This window comes from Cololabis saira, chromosome 2 (genome assembly GCF_033807715.1).
Source record: "Cololabis saira isolate AMF1-May2022 chromosome 2, fColSai1.1, whole genome shotgun sequence".
In the NCBI taxonomy this organism is placed as follows: domain Eukaryota; kingdom Metazoa; phylum Chordata; class Actinopteri; order Beloniformes; family Belonidae; genus Cololabis; species Cololabis saira.
The window spans coordinates 56,031,267-56,048,663 of record NC_084588.1 but is presented as its reverse complement, the minus strand read 5'-3'; the positions used below and the strand labels follow the sequence as shown (position 1 = coordinate 56,048,663).

General features: G+C 41.4%; 1 protein-coding gene across 1 annotated transcript in view; it reads right to left on the bottom strand.

Annotated features, from left to right (window-relative positions):
- kmt5b (lysine methyltransferase 5B) overlaps positions 1-12,082 on the bottom strand; it is a 30,409-nt gene extending 18,327 nt beyond the window's left edge. The window contains exons 1-4 of the mRNA XM_061707371.1: positions 11,807-12,082; positions 6,135-6,416; positions 5,900-6,053; positions 1,290-1,455 (exon numbers count right to left, since the gene is read on the bottom strand). Coding sequence (XP_061563355.1) covers positions 1,290-1,455; positions 5,900-6,053; positions 6,135-6,339 — 525 coding nt within the window. The 5' untranslated portion in view covers positions 6,340-6,416; positions 11,807-12,082. The remainder of the gene's footprint in view (positions 1-1,289; positions 1,456-5,899; positions 6,054-6,134; positions 6,417-11,806) is intronic.
- Between the last annotated feature and the right edge of the window lie 5,315 nt (positions 12,083-17,397).

The following is a 17,397-nucleotide window of genomic DNA, read 5'->3' as shown; positions in this document are numbered from 1 at the left end:
GAGTTTCTCCTGGGTTAGGGTTAGGTACGTGTTGTTTGAAGAGTTTCTCCTGGGTTAGGTTTAGTTACGTACGTGTTGTTTGAAGAGTTTCTCCTGGGTTAGGTTTAGGGTTACGTACGTGTTGTGAAGAGTTTCTCCTGGGTTAGGTTTAGGGTTACGTACGTGTTGTGAAGAGTTTCTCCTGGGTTAGGTTTAGGGTTACGTACGTGTTGTTTGAAGAGTTTCTCCTGGGTTAGGTTTAGTACGTACGTGTTGTTTGAAGAGTTTCTCCTGGGTTAGGTTTAGGGTTACGTACGTGTTGATTGAAGAGTTTCTCCTGGGTTAGGTTTAGTTACGTACGTGTTGTTTGAAGAGTTTCTCCTGGGTTAGGTTTAGGGTTACGTACGTACGTGTTGTTTGAAGAGTTTCTCCTGGGTTAGGTTTAGTTACGTACGTGTTGTTTGAAGAGTTTCTCCTGGGTTAGGGTTAGTTACATACGTGTTGTTTGAAGAGTTTCTCCTGGGTTAGGTTTAGTTACGTACGTGTTGTTTGAAGAGTTTCTCCTGGGTTAGGTTTAGGGTTACGTACGTGTTGTTTGAAGAGTTTCTCCTGGGTTAGGTTTAGGGTTACGTACGTGTTGTTTGAAGAGTTTCTCCTGGGTTAGGTTTAGGGTTACGTACGTGTTGTTTGAAGAGTTTCTCCTGGGTTAGGTTTAGTTACGTACGTGTTGTTTGAAGAGTTTCTCCTGTGTTAGGGTTAGTTACGTACGTGTTGTTTGAAGAGTTTCTCCTGGGTTAGGGTTAGTTACGTACGTGTTGTTTGAAGAGTTTCTCCTGGGTTAGGGTTAGGGTTACGTACGTGTTGTTTGAAGAGTTTCTCCTGGGTTAGGTTTAGGGTTACGTACGTGTTGTTTGAAGAGTTTCTCCTGGGTTAGGTTTAGTTACGTACGTGTTGTTTGAAGAGTTTCTCCTGGGTTAGGTTTAGGGTTACGTACGTGTTGTTTGAAGAGTTTCTCCTGGGTTAGGTTTAGGGTTACGTACGTGTTGTTTGAAGAGTTTCTCCTGGGTTAGGTTTAGTTACGTACGTGTTGTTTGAAGAGTTTCTCCTGGGTTAGGTTTAGGGTTACGTACGTGTTGTTTGAAGAGTTTCTCCTGGGTTAGGGTTAGGGTTACGTACGTGTTGTTTGAAGAGTTTCTCCTGGGTTAGGGTTAGTTACGTACGTGTTGTTTGAAGAGTTTATCCTGGGTTAGGTTTAGTTACGTACGTGTTGTTTGAAGAGTTTCTCCTGGGTTAGGTTTAGGGTTACGTACGTGTTGTTTGAAGAGTTTCTCCTGGGGCTTGCTCTTGTGCAGGAACAGGTTCCGGCACCAGTCGCCCGACGTCAGCGCCCTGAAAGCTTTCTCCAAGCTGTCGTGTTTCTTGAAGCACTCGATGATTTCCTTCAGCTCCTCCTGCCGCCCTTTGATTGGTCGAAACCTGTCGGGAGACAAACATGAATCAGGTTAGACTCATTAATTCATTCATTCATTCATTCATAGACGATACTATTATATAATAATATTCGAATGACCTTTATTAATAATAATGTTAATTAGAATTGTGGTAAGTAAAACATCTATGTGGAACAGACATTAATTCATTCATGTTTTAGCTACAGCTTTAAATGGGGGCGTGTCCCACACTCAGGTGAGCAGGTGAGCAGGTGGACAGGTAGACAGGTGAGCAGGTGAATAGGTGAGCAGGTGAATAGGTGAACAGGTGAGCAGGTGAATAGGTGAACAGGTAGACAGGTAGACAGGTGAGCAGGTGAGCAGGTGAACAGGTGAATAGGTGAACAGGTGAATAGGTGAGCAGGTAGACTAGACAGGTAGACAGGTAGACAGGTGAACAGGTGAGCAGGTAGACTAGACAGGTAGACAGGTAGACAGGTAGACAGGTGAACAGGTGAGCAGGTGAACAGGTGAGCAGGTGAACAGGTGTTAAAAGTTTGCTGCGGTAAAATCGAGCCGTATGAACTTCCTGGTTTCCAGCAGTGATGCATGATGGGACTTGTAGTTTTCTTTGCAGTAAACGCCATTCATTAATTAATTAATTCATTCATTCATTCATTCATTCATATAGTAAACAAACTACAGGGCCGGTTTTGGGCAAGTTTTCATTATATTACTTAGAATACATTTGATATGTTAATATGTTTCTTTCTAGCTTTATTGCTGTTATTATTGTCTGTTATTCGTTTGATAGTTTTTTTAATAGATATACATATGATATTTTGGATATCAAAGTATTTGGTTTGATAATAGACAACATTTATTATGGACTGATGAACTAATTATTTATGATAATTTAATGTGATGAATTGATGCTTCATGACGTTATTATGGGTTGAAGCATAACATTATTGCTATGGTAATTGGCATAAAAGGCTTCATAATGTATATTTATTATTTATGTGGGTTATGTGACACACATTAGAATGGCTTTATGGTCATAATTGTCATTTATTTTATCATCATTTTAGGTTATTACCTGGGAACTTTTGCAAAATTATCTTAAAGGAAAATAAATGAAGAAAAAGAGAGAACGCTGAGTAATATTGTTCTGTGGGGAGAGTCCAATAAAACAGAACAATAAGCAATAGCCAATATGGATTTAGATCCAATCTCTCCACAGCTATGGCTCTCATGGAATTAACTGAAGAAATATACACCGTAATAGATAAAAGACAATATTTTTGTAGTATTTTTGTTGACCTTAAAAAGGCATTTGATACCATCAACCATAGCCTACTTCTTAAAAAACCTAGCAAATACGGGATCAGAGGGATAGCACATTAATGGGTATCAAGTTATTTAGAAAAGAGAAGGCAGTTTGTGCAGACAGATAAAGTAAAATCTGAATTACAGTACATGCAGTGTGGAGAACCTCAGGGCTCGGTCCTAGGGCCAAAACTGTTTAGTTTGTTTATGAATGATCTTGTTTAATGTAACCAAATTGCTAAGGTGTATTCTGTTCGCGGATGATAAAACTTTATACTATTGTGGGGAAAATGTGACACAGGTATTGGCGGTGGTTAAACAAGAACTTAAGAGTAAAAACATGGTTTGATCTAAATAAATTATCGTTGAATCTTAATAAAACAAACTTTATGATATTCAGCAATAGGAACAAAGACGCTGGTGCTTCAATTAGTATAGTACCTGATAGTGCCTTATGTTCCTGTCAGAGCTCTCTGTTCTCAGAGTGCAGGTTTACTCGTAGTTCCTAGAGTATCTAAATGTAGATTTGGAGGGCGGGCGTTCTGCTATCAGGCACCATTACTATGGAACCAACTTCCAATCTGGGTTAAGGAGGCTGACACCACCTCCACCTTTAAAACTAAACTTAAAACCTTTCTGTTTAGTAAAGCCTATAGTTAGTGTTTAGTAAACCTCTAGCTGGCAGGGCTGCACAGTGCGACAGTTTTCATCGCATTTGCGAATAAAAATCACCCGGTGCGAAGATAAATATGTATCCACTCGCATTTGTGCGAGTGAGTTGCGCTGGGGTCATGTTAAAAAAAGTGTGAAAATCAATATGAATGTCTCTTGACTTACATCAGACTTTCTCAACCGGGGTGTCGTCAAAAAAATTACCTATTCTGACATTTCATATAAAAATACCATATTTTCGCGACCATATGGCCGGGGCGCCGTGTGGAAAGGCTATTAATACTATTAATACATCCATGATCCGACCGCGCGTGGCGACTGCGCCTCAACACGCGGACCAAAATCTTACTCCGCTCAGAAAAAAGTAGTACCTTTTTGCGGTCCCGTTCACGGGACTCTAGCGGGGTTTTGAGCTCTGAACTTTTAAGGCTGGTGTAGAGTGAAGCCTTACCTTATTAAATTAAACCTTTTTCGGGTCGTGAGTAGGATAAACACGGGGAAACTTCTGCTGAGTTTGAGAGTACTTTACTGTCCCTCAACAGTGTAGGATTTTAGAGCATCAACACAGCACCTAGTGCTGTATCACTCCGCCCAATCTAAAACAGACTAATCACTACAGATAAACTGACTAGTGTCATTATAGTCCCTGATTTACATCAGAATATAAAGAATATATTTATAAATTAATAATGAACCCTGAATTACCAAAATAACCTTCTTAACAAAAATAAATCTCCTCTTACACTTATAAGGTGAGCATGAATCAATCTTTTTTATGATGTAAAATTGTATGTATTTATTTACTTTTATTTATTTATTTAATTTTAGTTGTTAAATTTCTGGAAAATAAAAAAGTCAAATCATACATGAGAAAAACTATTCAGTTTGTGGCAAAATATTTTTATTTGTATGAAACTGAAGATGCATAATGCAAACCTGACATTTACTTTTAGTTCAGTTTGTGGAAAATGGTCGGCCTGGCTTTCTCTTTAAAACTTAAACAGTTATAAAGCATTACAAACTGTAACAATAGGGCAAACGCACAGTATTGTTTTGTATTTTGTGTCTTTCAAATAAAAGACAATTTTTTCCAGTCATATGTTCCTCATTCAAGGTTGTTAAAAAAATACTGCTATAATATCGTATCGTTATCGTGACCTCAGTATCGTGTATAGTATCGTGAGATTAGTGTATCGTTACACCCCTACTAACTGTCCACCCGGGTGTGCTAGTAAATTTTTATTTGTGCTACTAAAATTTTTAACTTGCTAGCACCAGTGCTACCATTCAAAAAAGTAAGCGTACAGCCCTGAGCTGGTGTTGGTAAATCTCTAGGTAGTGTAAACTCTAGTGTGTTAGAGTCACTCCTGTAGTTTCTTGTGCTGGCCCCCCTTTTCTTCTCTTTTTTCTCTTTTCTACATGGTGCAGCATCCTCTGCCGGTGGTGAAGAGCATCTCTGAATGCAAAACACCGGATCCTGCAGTGTGGGAGTGAGGGGGGCAGGGTAACGGTCCGGTCAGGGTAACGGTCCGGTCAGGGTAACGGTCCGGTCAGGGTAACGGTCCGGTCAGGGTAACGGTCCGGTCAGGGTAACGGCCCGGTCAGGGTAACGGCCCGGTCAGGGTAACGGCCCGGTCAGGGTAACGGCCCCTTTTGGGCGGGGGAGAAGGTTCGTCCCTCAAGACTCCTCTCCCTGGCCCCCATTGTCATATTTTTTTTCTCTGAATCAAAAAAGAATACGACCATCTGTGTTTGCCGACAGCTATTTTGTGGTATTTTATAACTTTGTTGTAGTTTTGGTTTCGTTTTTTGTTTGTTTGTTGTTTTTTTTAAATTACGTTTACTGCAAAGTGTTTTTTTTTTTAATTGCGTAATTTGTAATTGGTTTTTGTTTTTTTAAATTACGTTTATTGGAAAGTGTTGTTTTTTTTAAATAGCGTAATTTGTAATTTCTTTATTTTTTATTTAAGTTACGTTTATTGGAAAGTGTTTTTTTATTGTGTAATTAGTCATTTGTTTTTTTGTTTTTAAATTACGTTTATTGGAAAGTTTTTTTTAATTGCATAATTTTTTATTTTATTTTTTTTTATTAATTTGATTTCTTAGGAAAAAGGGACGGATAAAATAAGCTTAGTCTTCTTTCATTCTATTCATTAGTTCCCTTTCATTCAGGGAAAGAGATTTGTTGTAATTATATTGAATGTTTTGTTTTTCTTTTAATGAATGAACTAAAATGAGTGCGTGTGGTGAAGTGGTGAAGTGGTGAAGTGGTGAAGTGATGAAGTGGTGAAGTGGTGACCCCCCGGCGGTGAAGTGGTGAAGTGGTGAAGTGGTGACCCCCCGCCGGTGAACCGTTGCCCCCCCAGCGGTGAAGTGTTGCCCCCCCGGCGGTGAAGTGGTGACCCCCCGGCGGTGAAGTGGTGAAGTGGTGAAGTGGTGACCCCCCGCCGGTGAACCGTTGCCCCCCCAGCGACCCCCGGCGGCCCCACCTGGTGTTCATCTTGTGGGTCTGGAAGCCCAGGTACGGGTCCAGGATGAGGCTGGTGGTCAGGTCGTCGTTCTCACACAGCTCCTTGGCCGTCATCCCTGAGGACGGAACGTAGCGCCGCTCCGCCTCCAGGCCGGCGCCGGCGCCGTGGCTCCCTGCAACAGCAACAAGGCCGGCGTTAGCGGGCCGCCGCTGCCTGAGCGTCCACACGGGCCTCGGGGGGGTTCTGAACTCACGACGGCTACATCTCCGGCTCCGCGGGAGGTTTCTGTGCCGCAGCGAGGCCCGCTGGGAGTGCTGGGAGTGCTGGGAGTGCTGGGAGTGCTGCGAATGCTGCGAATGCTGGGAGCGAGTCGGGCCCGCCGGCGGCTCGCCGCTCGGCTTGCTGCCGTGTCGTCTGCCATTCAACACCATGTTCTTGGATTCGCCCAGCCACTTCATACCCACAGAACCCCGGGTCCAGTTGCATTTAGTCTCTGAGGTGAAGAGGAACCGGAGAGATGGGACCGCGGGAAAACCTGCAGGAGACAAACGGGGAGAACTCAGAACGGAGACGGAGACAAACGGGGAGAACTCAGAACGGAGACGGGAAACCGTCAGACCTCCCACACATTAAACAGAAACTTATCAGCGGATATAAGACGACCCGGATACAAGACGACCCGGATTATAAGACGAGCCGGATATGAGACGACCCGGATTATAAGACGAGCCTTGTTTTCAAGACTCAAGTTGGAAAAAAGAGTTTTTTAACACCAAATTCAATGTTTATACAGAAAATAATGACAGCACATCTGAAACAAATGATTATAATCTATTGGAGAGAAAAGCCAGTTATTTTGTCTCATTAAACCATCATGTGGAAGTTTCATCATAACTTCTCCTCAGCTGCCGGTTCACCTGCCGATTTTCCACCCACTTTTCTCCAGATTGGAGAAACTACGTTTCTACATTTTCTGTTATCTCTTCTCTTATTTTCTTCTCGTTTCTTTCTTACCGCTATTTTTATTTTTATTAGGGCCCGAGCACCTTCAGTGCGAAGGCCCTATTGTATCTGTAGGAATTTTTTTTCTTCTTCTTTTTCTTCTTCTGACGAAAGGAAGGCCTTTTTGCCCCCCTAAACGTGCCCAAAAAGTCACCAAATTTTGCACGCGAGTCAGGCCTGGCGAAAAATTTGATATTTAATGGTTTGCATTAATGGGCGTGGCAAAATGGCTCAACAGCGCCCCCTTGAAAACTTTGTGCCTCAAGCCCCACGATACGGTTTGACGTACATGCACGAAAATCGGTACACACCTGTATCAGTACACAACTTAAAGAAAAGTCTCTTGGCGACATGGCCGAAACCGAACAGGAAGTCAGCCATTTTGAATTAATCGTGTCACTTTGGCGCAATTTATGCCATTCCTTCGGCAGTTAATTCAGCCCGAACCGTAACGTGCACCCAGGTGTGTTATACATCAAAATGTGCGTCTCCATCCTGCGACACCACGCATTACTATTCTCTTTCAAAAGCGTTACCGTGGCGACGCTAGACGCCAAAAAGCCCGCCCACCCTTCATCTGATTGGTTCCGACAGAAAAAACTTTGCGCTTCAAGCCCCATAATATAGTTTGACGTACATGAACGAAAATCGGTACACTCCTGTATCATGTCGCAACTAAAAGAAAAGTCTCTTGGCGCCATGGCCAAAACCGAACAGGAAGTCGGCCATTTTGAACATTCTGAATTAATCGCGTAATTTTGGAGCAATATGAGCCATTCCTTCGAGAATTAATACGGCCCGAACCGTAACGTGCACCCAGGTGTGTTATACATCAAAATGTGCGTCTCCATCCTGCGACTACACGCATTACTTTTCTCTTTCAAAAGTGTTACCGTGGCGACGCTAGACGCCAAAAAGCGCGCCCCCCTTCATCTGATTGGTCCATATTTGATAGTTCCCCAAAAGTCACCAAATTTTGCATGCAAGCCAGGCCTGGCGATAAATTTGATATTTCATGGTTTACATTAATGGGCGTGGCCTAATGGCTCAACAGCGCCCCCCGGAAAACTTTGTGCCTCAAGCCCCACGATACGGTTTGACATACATGCACGAAAATCGGTACACACCTGCATCATGTTGCAACTTAAAGAAAAGTCTCTTGGCGACATGGCCGAAACCGAACAGGAAGTCAGCCATTTTTAATTTATTGTGTAATTTTGGCGCAATTTATGCTATTCCTTCGGCAGTTAATACGGCCCGAACCGTAACGTGCACCCAGATGTGTTATACATCAAAATGTGCGTCTTCATCTTGCGACTACGCGCATTACTTTTCTCTTTCAAAAGTGTTACCGTGGCGACGCTAGACGCGAAAAAGCGCGCCCCCCTTCATCTGATTGGTCCATATTTGATAGTTCTCCAAAAGTCACATAACTTTTGAATGGTTTGACATAGAGAGTCGTGGGTGTGTCGTTTCTGATATGCTTATGGGGGGCGGTGGCCGTGAGTGCGAGGGCCCGTTCATCGCTGCTTGCAGCTTTTATTCTTCATGCTACCGCTATGTTCATGTGTCTTCTTGGTTCAGGGGTTGGTTTTGTCCTGGAGAGTTCAGCATTTACAGATCTCTGTCTCCCTCTAGTGGAGAGATGGTGTAACGTCTAGAATAACCCTCTCACCAGTACATTCACCCTCTCACCAGTAGAATAACCCTCTCACCAGCACATTCACCCTCTCACCGGTACATTCACCCTCTCACCGGTACATTCACCCTCTCACCAGTACATTCACCCTCTCACCAGTACATTCATCCTCTCACCAGTACATTCACCCTCTCACCAGTACATTCACCCTCTCACCAGTACATTAACCCTCTCACCAGTTATTCACCCTCTCACCAGTACATTCACCCTCTCACCCTCTCACCAGCACATTCACCCTCTCACCAGTACATTCACCCTCTCACCCTCTCACCAGTACATTCACCCTCTCACCAGTACATTCACCCTCTCACCCTCTCACCAGTACATTCACCCTCTCACCCTCTCACCAGTACATTCACCCTCTCACCCTCTCACCAGTACATTCACCCTCTCACCAGTACATTCACCCTCTCACCCTCTCACCAGTACATTAACCCTCTCACCAGTTATTCACCCTCTCACCAGTTATTCACCCTCTCACCAGTACATTCACCCTCTCACCAGTACATTCACCCTCTCACCCTCTCACCAGTACATTCACCCTCTCACCAGTTATTCACCCTCTCACCAGTACATTCACCCTCTCACCAGTACATTCACCCTCTCACCCTCTCACCAGTACATTCACCCTCTCACCCTCTCACCAGCACATTCACCCTCTCACCAGCACATTCACCCTCTCACCAGCACATTCACCCTCTCACCAGTACATTCACCCTCTCACCCTCTCACCAGTACATTAACCCTCTCACCAGTTATTCACCCTCTCACCAGTTATTCACCCTCTCACCAGTACATTCACCCTCTCACCAGTACATTCACCCTCTCACCCTCTCACCAGTACATTCACCCTCTCACCAGCACATTCACCCTCTCACCAGTACATTCACCCTCTCACCGGTACATTCACCCTCTCACCAGCACATTCACCCTCTCACCAGTACATTCACCCTCTCACCAGCACATTCACCCTCTCACCAGTACATTCACCCTCTCACCCTCTCACCAGTACATTCACCCTCTCACCGGTACATTCACCCTCTCACCAGCACATTCACCCTCTCACCAGCACATTCACCCTCTCACCAGTAGAATAACCCTCTCACCCTCTCACCAGTACATTCACCCTCTCACCAGTAGAATAACCCTCTCACCAGTACATTCACCCTCTCACCAGTAGAATAACCCTCTCACCAGTACATTCACCCTCTCACCAGTACATTCACCCTCTCACCAGTACATTCACCCTCTCACCAGTAGAATAACCCTCTCACCAGTACATTCACCCTCTCACCCTCTCACCAGTACATTCACCCTCTCACCAGTACATTCACCCTCTCACCAGCACATTCACCCTCTCACCAGTTATTCACCCTCTCACCAGTACATTCACCCTCTCACCAGCACATTCACCCTCTCACCAGTTATTCACCCTCTCACCAGTACATTCACCCTCTCACCCTCTCACCAGTACATTCACCCTCTCACCAGTTATTCACCCTCTCACCAGCACATTCACCCTCTCACCAGTTATTCACCCTCTCACCAGTACATTCACCCTCTCACCAGTACATTCACCCTCTCACCAGTGCATTCACCCTCTCACCAGTACATTCACCCTCTCACCAGTACATTCACCCTCTCACCCTCTCACCAGCACATTCACCCTCTCACCAGTACATTCACCCTCTCACCCTCTCACCAGTACATTCACCCTCTCACCAGTACATTCACCCTCTCACCAGTTATTCACCCTCTCACCAGTTATTCACCCTCTCACCAGTTATTCACCCTCTCACCAGTTATTCACCCTCTCACCAGTACATTCACCCTCTCACCAGTTATTCACCCTCTCACCAGTACATTCACCCTCTCACCAGTTATTCACCCTCTCACCAGTACATTCACCCTCTCACCAGTTATTCACCCTCTCACCAGCACATTCACCCTCTCACCAGCACATTCACCCTCTCACCAGCACATTCACCCTCTCACCAGTTATTCACCCTCTCACCAGTACATTCACCCTCTCACCCTCTCACCAGTACATTCACCCTCTCACCAGTTATTCACCCTCTCACCAGCACATTCACCCTCTCACCAGTTATTCACCCTCTCACCAGTACATTCACCCTCTCACCAGTACATTCACCCTCTCACCAGTACACTCACCCTCTCACCAGTGCATTCACCCTCTCACCAGTACATTCACCCTCTCACCAGTACATTCACCCTCTCACCCTCTCACCAGCACATTCACCCTCTCACCAGTACATTCACCCTCTCACCCTCTCACCAGTACATTCACCCTCTCACCAGTACATTCACCCTCTCACCAGTTATTCACCCTCTCACCAGTTATTCACCCTCTCACCAGTTATTCACCCTCTCACCAGTTATTCACCCTCTCACCAGTACATTCACCCTCTCACCAGTTATTCACCCTCTCACCAGTACATTCACCCTCTCACCAGTTATTCACCCTCTCACCAGCACATTCACCCTCTCACCAGTTATTCACCCTCTCACCAGTACATTCACCCTCTCACCCTCTCACCAGTACATTCACCCTCTCACCAGCACATTCACCCTCTCACCAGTACATTCACCCTCTCACCAGTTATTCACCCTCTCCCCCGGGTTTTAAACTTCCTCCCCGGTCCCGGTTCCTCCGCGGCTCCGCAGCGCCGCTCGGCGGTAACCTCTGGAACTGCAACTGTCAGGTTAATCCCGACCGTAAATTAAAACATTAAATTCATTTAAATCCATTTCCCCCCGCCAGACCCCCGGGCCCCTGCGGGCTCTGCCGCCTCACGGGGGGGTTTCTGCGGCTCCGCGGCCTCGGATCCTCCGTGGATCCTCCGTGGATCCGGGGAACCCGGAAGGCCACGCCGACGGATGAAGAACCAGATAATCACCGGGACCAGGTCCTGCTGGTCCCCGGGAAACAGGCCCTGGACCCGGCCGGAGCTCCGCCGGAGCCCCGCCGGAGCCCCCCGGAGCCCCGCCGGTCCCCGGCTTCACGCCGGGCTCCTGCGGGCTGCTGCGGGGCTCCGGCGTGCAGCCGAGCCGGAGCCTCCCGGCTCGGGTCTCCGGGGCTCCGGGTCCAGGGATCAGCCCTCCAGGACCGGGTCCAGGTCCTGGTCCGGGTCCTGGTCCCGGATCTGCAGATTATTCACCAGAAACCGCAGGTTTTCGTTTCTCCCACAATAAAAACAACTCACAATAATCCCGGCAGCAACGCGGCCGCCCTCCGCCGCACTCATGGGCTTCTGTCCCTCGACCCTCCGGGACCAGATCACCGCAGCAAAACTCTTTATTTCTCTTTATTCCCTCTTTATTCCCGTTTCTGGAGGTTTTCCGGCTCTTTTCTTTTCTTTTTTTTAATTAAGAATTGAACATTAAAATTCAATATGGCGGCCTGACAAGGCGAGAGGCGACGGGAGCCGCATCACACCCTCCTCCGCGGAGGGAAGTAGGTCCCGCAGATCCGCCGCCCGTTCCCGTTCAGATGAGGCTGTTGCTGCGAGAACCTTCGGGGCGTCGCTGTGTCTCCTGCTCTTCTGCTCAAACTCCAGAGGAAACGTTTTGTTGTCATTTACTTTTTATTGGTTTTGATTTTACATGTAAACAAACAAACAGTCAAACAATCAACATGAAGTAAAGTAAACAAGGGGAGTGGTAAACAATAAACACCTCCAGAAAAACAAGAAACAAGTAAATACATGAAAAATCAATAAAAATACAGACACCTGCAGATGCACCAAAACATTAAATAAGATGCAAAATACAAATAGTTCACAAAAGTGTAGATTAAGAGGAAGAACTGCTGGTACCAGATCCTGTTAGACCCAGAGACCCGAGACCAGAAACCAGCGTCGCCACCCGTCCCTTAAAATACGGAATTGTTCCGTAATTGGGAATTAAATGTTGCGTTCCGTATTGAACCAATACAGACACATATTATGCTCTTATTTATTGATGTCATAATATACAGGTGAAGGTCTGAACATTTGAATATATTGCGAAACTTAATTCGTAGTAAATTCAACTTAAGGTGAAACAAATATATTATTTCCCACTTCATTCAAAGTGAGATATTTCAAGCCTTTATTTGTTATAATTTTGGTGATTATGTCTCACAGTTTATGAAAACCCCAAATAAAAAATCTCAAACAATTAGAATATATTATGAAATCAATAAACAATTAAATCATCAAAATTATAACAAATAAAGGCTTAACATATCTTGCTTTGCCTGTAATGAGAATATGTAATATACATGTATTAGTTTCACATTTTAAGTTGAATTATTGAATTAAACTAACTTTTACACCATATTCTTCACCTGTATCTTTATTCTACATCTTGGCTGATGTTACATACAGTATCATAGGAGGCTATTTCAGTTGTTAGTATGGTTGTCTGTCTGGACAGTCATGCAAGTTCAATGCTATTAAAGCACTTTAAATTAAAGCGTTTTGTTTTTTCATATAAAATAAATACATTTCTATGCATTTTAGAAGTTTTGGGGATGTCCCTTTTTTGGCGCCTGCGTTGCTAAAATCGGGCGTCCCTTATTTCTATTTCTGAAAGGTGGCAACCCTACCAGAAACAGATGTAGAACTACAAGTCCTTAAAATGAATAAAGATGTCTTTTCTGCGTAAACCTCCTGCTCTAGGAGTTCACGTTAATAACTGAACAAAATAAACATCTCAACTTAAATTTGCCTTCGTTTAAGTGATTTCAGTCAGAAAAGTCTGTAAAAATTAAAAAAACTGAAATTTATGGATCTGGTTAAATACAAAACAACGCAAATAATGTTCGAAGCAAAGAATAATCTACTACCAAAAATATGAGAGAAATGTTCACAGAGAGAGAAAGAGCTGTAATCTAAGAGGAGAACTACATTTTAGAAAACATAAAGTAGAACAATAATGTGCAGCATGTGGATATGGAATAATAATAATAATAATAATAATAATAATAATAATAATAATAATAATAATAATAATAATAATAATAATAATAATAATAATAATAATAATAATAATAGTAATAATAATAATAATAATAATAATAATAATAATAATGATAATAATAATAATAATAATAATAATAATAATAATAATAATAATAATAATAATAATAATAATAATAATAATAATAATAATAATAATATGGAACTGTGGAGACTCTGCAACAGTTTGGAGCAGGAAATGAAACAAAGTAATAACATAAATCTGTTTAAAAAGAAATACAAAAAACATTTATAAACAGGTAAATGGAAGAGGAAATGGGTTAACGTGGAGTGTGATAAACAAATAAAATAGGGAAAATGGAATATTATACTTGCTTAAGATATGTTTAGATATTTATGTGGATATTTATGTAGTTTATATTATATGTTGAGAGGGATAGTTATAATTATGTCATATATGTGAGATATTTATTGGGTATGTAGCATATATATATTTATAGGGATGTTTATGTAGTTTATATCGTGTATATTTATATAGATGTATATAATAGTTGTATTTTCTAGATATTGATATAATATTTATGTAATATTTATATTGTCTATATACTTATATGGATAATTGTGTAATAATAGGCATGTTTACGTAGTATTTATATAGATTATATTTATATGGATATTGTGTAGATTTAATAATAGCAATAATGTAAATCCATAGTTATAAAGGGGGAGGAACTAGGAAAAAGTGTAAACTTCTTCCCACTCCTTTTTTTCGAACATATGTGAATATGAAGATGTAAATGTTTATCTTTTTATTATTATTTTTAATTTCATTTTATATACATGTTCGAAATTTAAAAAAGATCATTCATTCATTCAAAATATTTAAAGCAGCACAATGTAACTTTCAGCTTTTGTTGAGTTTGGCGGCTCCTTTGGACAAAAGCGGTAGTGCTTTACCAGTAGTGTGGCAGGGTTCCTACCATGCTCCTCCAAGTTACATAGTGCCAGTGAAGGCGATACAGATTATTATTATGATTATAATAATTATTATTATTATTATGATTATTATTATTATTATTATGATTATTATTATTATTATTATTATTATTATTATTATTATTATTATTATTATTATTATTATTATTATTATTATTATTATTATTATTATTATATTTATTATTATTATTATTATTATTATTATTATTATTATTATTATTATTATTATTATTATTATTATTTTTATATTTATTATTATTATTATTATTATTATTATTATTATTATTTTTATATTTATTATTATTATTATTATTATTATTATTATTATTATTATTATTATTATTATTATTATTATTATTATTATTATTATTATTATTATTATATTATCCCTCAGACCAGGACAGAGGTTCATTAAACTGCTGGGAGTTGATGTTCCATCACAATGATGATGATGAAATATTAGATTAAGGTGTAAAGTTACATAGTGCTGCTTTAAAGGAAACGTTGCTTTTCCATAACTGTAGTAGTTCAGAAGTAGAAGCTGCATCAACAAACCTGCAGGATCTCTGGAGAACCAGCAGAGGTTCTGGTCCTGGTTCTGGTTCTGGTTCTGGTTCTGGATCTGGTTCTGGATCTGGTCCTGGTTCTGGTTCTGGTTCTGGTTCTGGTTCTGGATCTGGTTCTGGATCTGGATCTGGTTCTGGTTCTGGTTCTGGTTCTGGTTCTGGATCTGGATCTGCTTTAGTCGATCATATTTTAATTTCTCTCCAAAGTGGTCCAAAGTGCTGGACAGACAAAAGGAAAACTAAAACAGAACACTGTAAAACATAAGACACATAAAAAATAAAACAATATAAATAATATAAAGGGAAAATTCATTTACATTCATAACACTTTGTACAGTGACATTTAGTTAATGCAAATTAAAATATTTAAAATGAGTTCAACAATCACTCACTAACTTTGCACCAAATTGTTTAGACATGAAAGTGGTGAAAAGAAACTGTGTTTTAATGTTTAATGTTTAATGTTGGAAGTGATTCAGCCCCAGATCTGCCACATGGACCAGATCTGCATTTAATAAACCCAAAAACTTCCTACAAATGTCAAAGCAATGTCCAGTTCTGGACGTTGGACTTGTTCAGGCCGGGAGAGATGTTTAATATGTTGGAAGAATCTGGAGAATGTGGATAAGGAAAACCAAACTCTGGGAACCATATATGAACATTATGACAGATGAAAGTGCAAGATTTACATGAAAATAACTTGTAAATATTGTGGAAAATATCATCTTTTTATTTATTTATTTCTATTTAATTTATCTCGTTCGGTTTAATTAATTTATTTTATTTATTTTATTCTTCCTCCCTGATTGGTTAATTCAATATAATTATTTATATTTCAATTGAAAATGGTGCAAGCTGAGGCCCCGTTTCCACGTAGCAACAACGCTGGTGTTTTCATGCGTTTTGGTCGTTCGTTTACACGAAAACGAAGCTCAAAGTCTCCAAAAACCATCATTTCTGAAAACTCCGGCCAAAGAGTAGAGTTTTAAAACCTCCGTCTTCACGTTTGCTTGTAAACGGAGAGAAACGGACATTTAGGCTTCAGAACGTCACATTATGAGACAGAAACGTCACCAGCGTCATGAGTGACACCTGTGGTTACAATTAGTTTGTAACCGTCAATATTTTCTTGTATTTTTTTTTTTTACTTTATTAAAATGACAATTACAAATCAAAACCTTTTTGAACAATCCTTGACAGAGAGCTTTTCAGTCACATTTTTAAGTTAGCACTTAAATGATTATATGTTTAAATATTCCTTCACTGGTCCATCTTTGCAGGAACAAGTCCGTCCTCATCTGCAGCTCAGCTGTCATTACTCCATTACTCCATAACATTAATCTGCAGCTCAGCTGTCATTACTCCATTACTCCATAACATGAATCTGCAGCTCAGCTGTCATTACTCCATTACTCCATAACATGAATCTGTTTCAGTCTCATCTTCCACTGGGTTCTTGTTGGTGAGAGTCTCTTCTTCCAGTTTACAGTTACCGTCTTTCTTGCAATCATCAAACGTACACGTAGCATGTATCTCTTGTCCCTACTTGTTACATTGTCTGGGAAAACTCCCAGTACAGACATTACAGGATCCGTAGGAATTACAGAGTTCAGTATATTATCAAACTCCTCCTTCACGTCTGGCCAGAACCTTTCCAGTCCTGGACAGTAGAAGACGTGATTGATCACCGATCAACCCACAGTTCCTCCAACAAAGTGGAGACACTGAATGTTTATAAAGTACTAGTGGGGTCCTAAAAAATCTGACTTTTGTTTTCCATTCGAATTCTTTCCACATGTTACAGTTGAAACCTGAATGGCCATTCAAACACACGTCCTCTATTATCACATTCATCTCAAGCTCCCATTTCTCCTTTACATCAAGTGTATTATCAGACATACCATGTGATTTATTACCATAAATATGTGAGACATGGTCAATCCTGCACCGAGTCCTGCTCTGTTTGAATCCCCCTGATGTCTTGGTTGTTGTTTATCCACTGGGTTATGGCAGTAAGTTGGCTTGCCCAATAATAGTGTTTGAAATTAGGTAGTGACAGACCCCCCTTTATTTTCTAGTATTTTACCTGTTTTATATTCTAACGTCACACTTAAAAGTAACTCCACTTCTCTGTCACTCCAAACCAAACACTCTGGTTCATCTGGGAAGTAACTGGAAGTTACTTGGAAGTAACTGGAAGTTACTCGTGTCATTTGTTGATGTTTTTTCCAGGATTCTGAACCTGGGGAATCTAGGACCTGGGGGAGACCG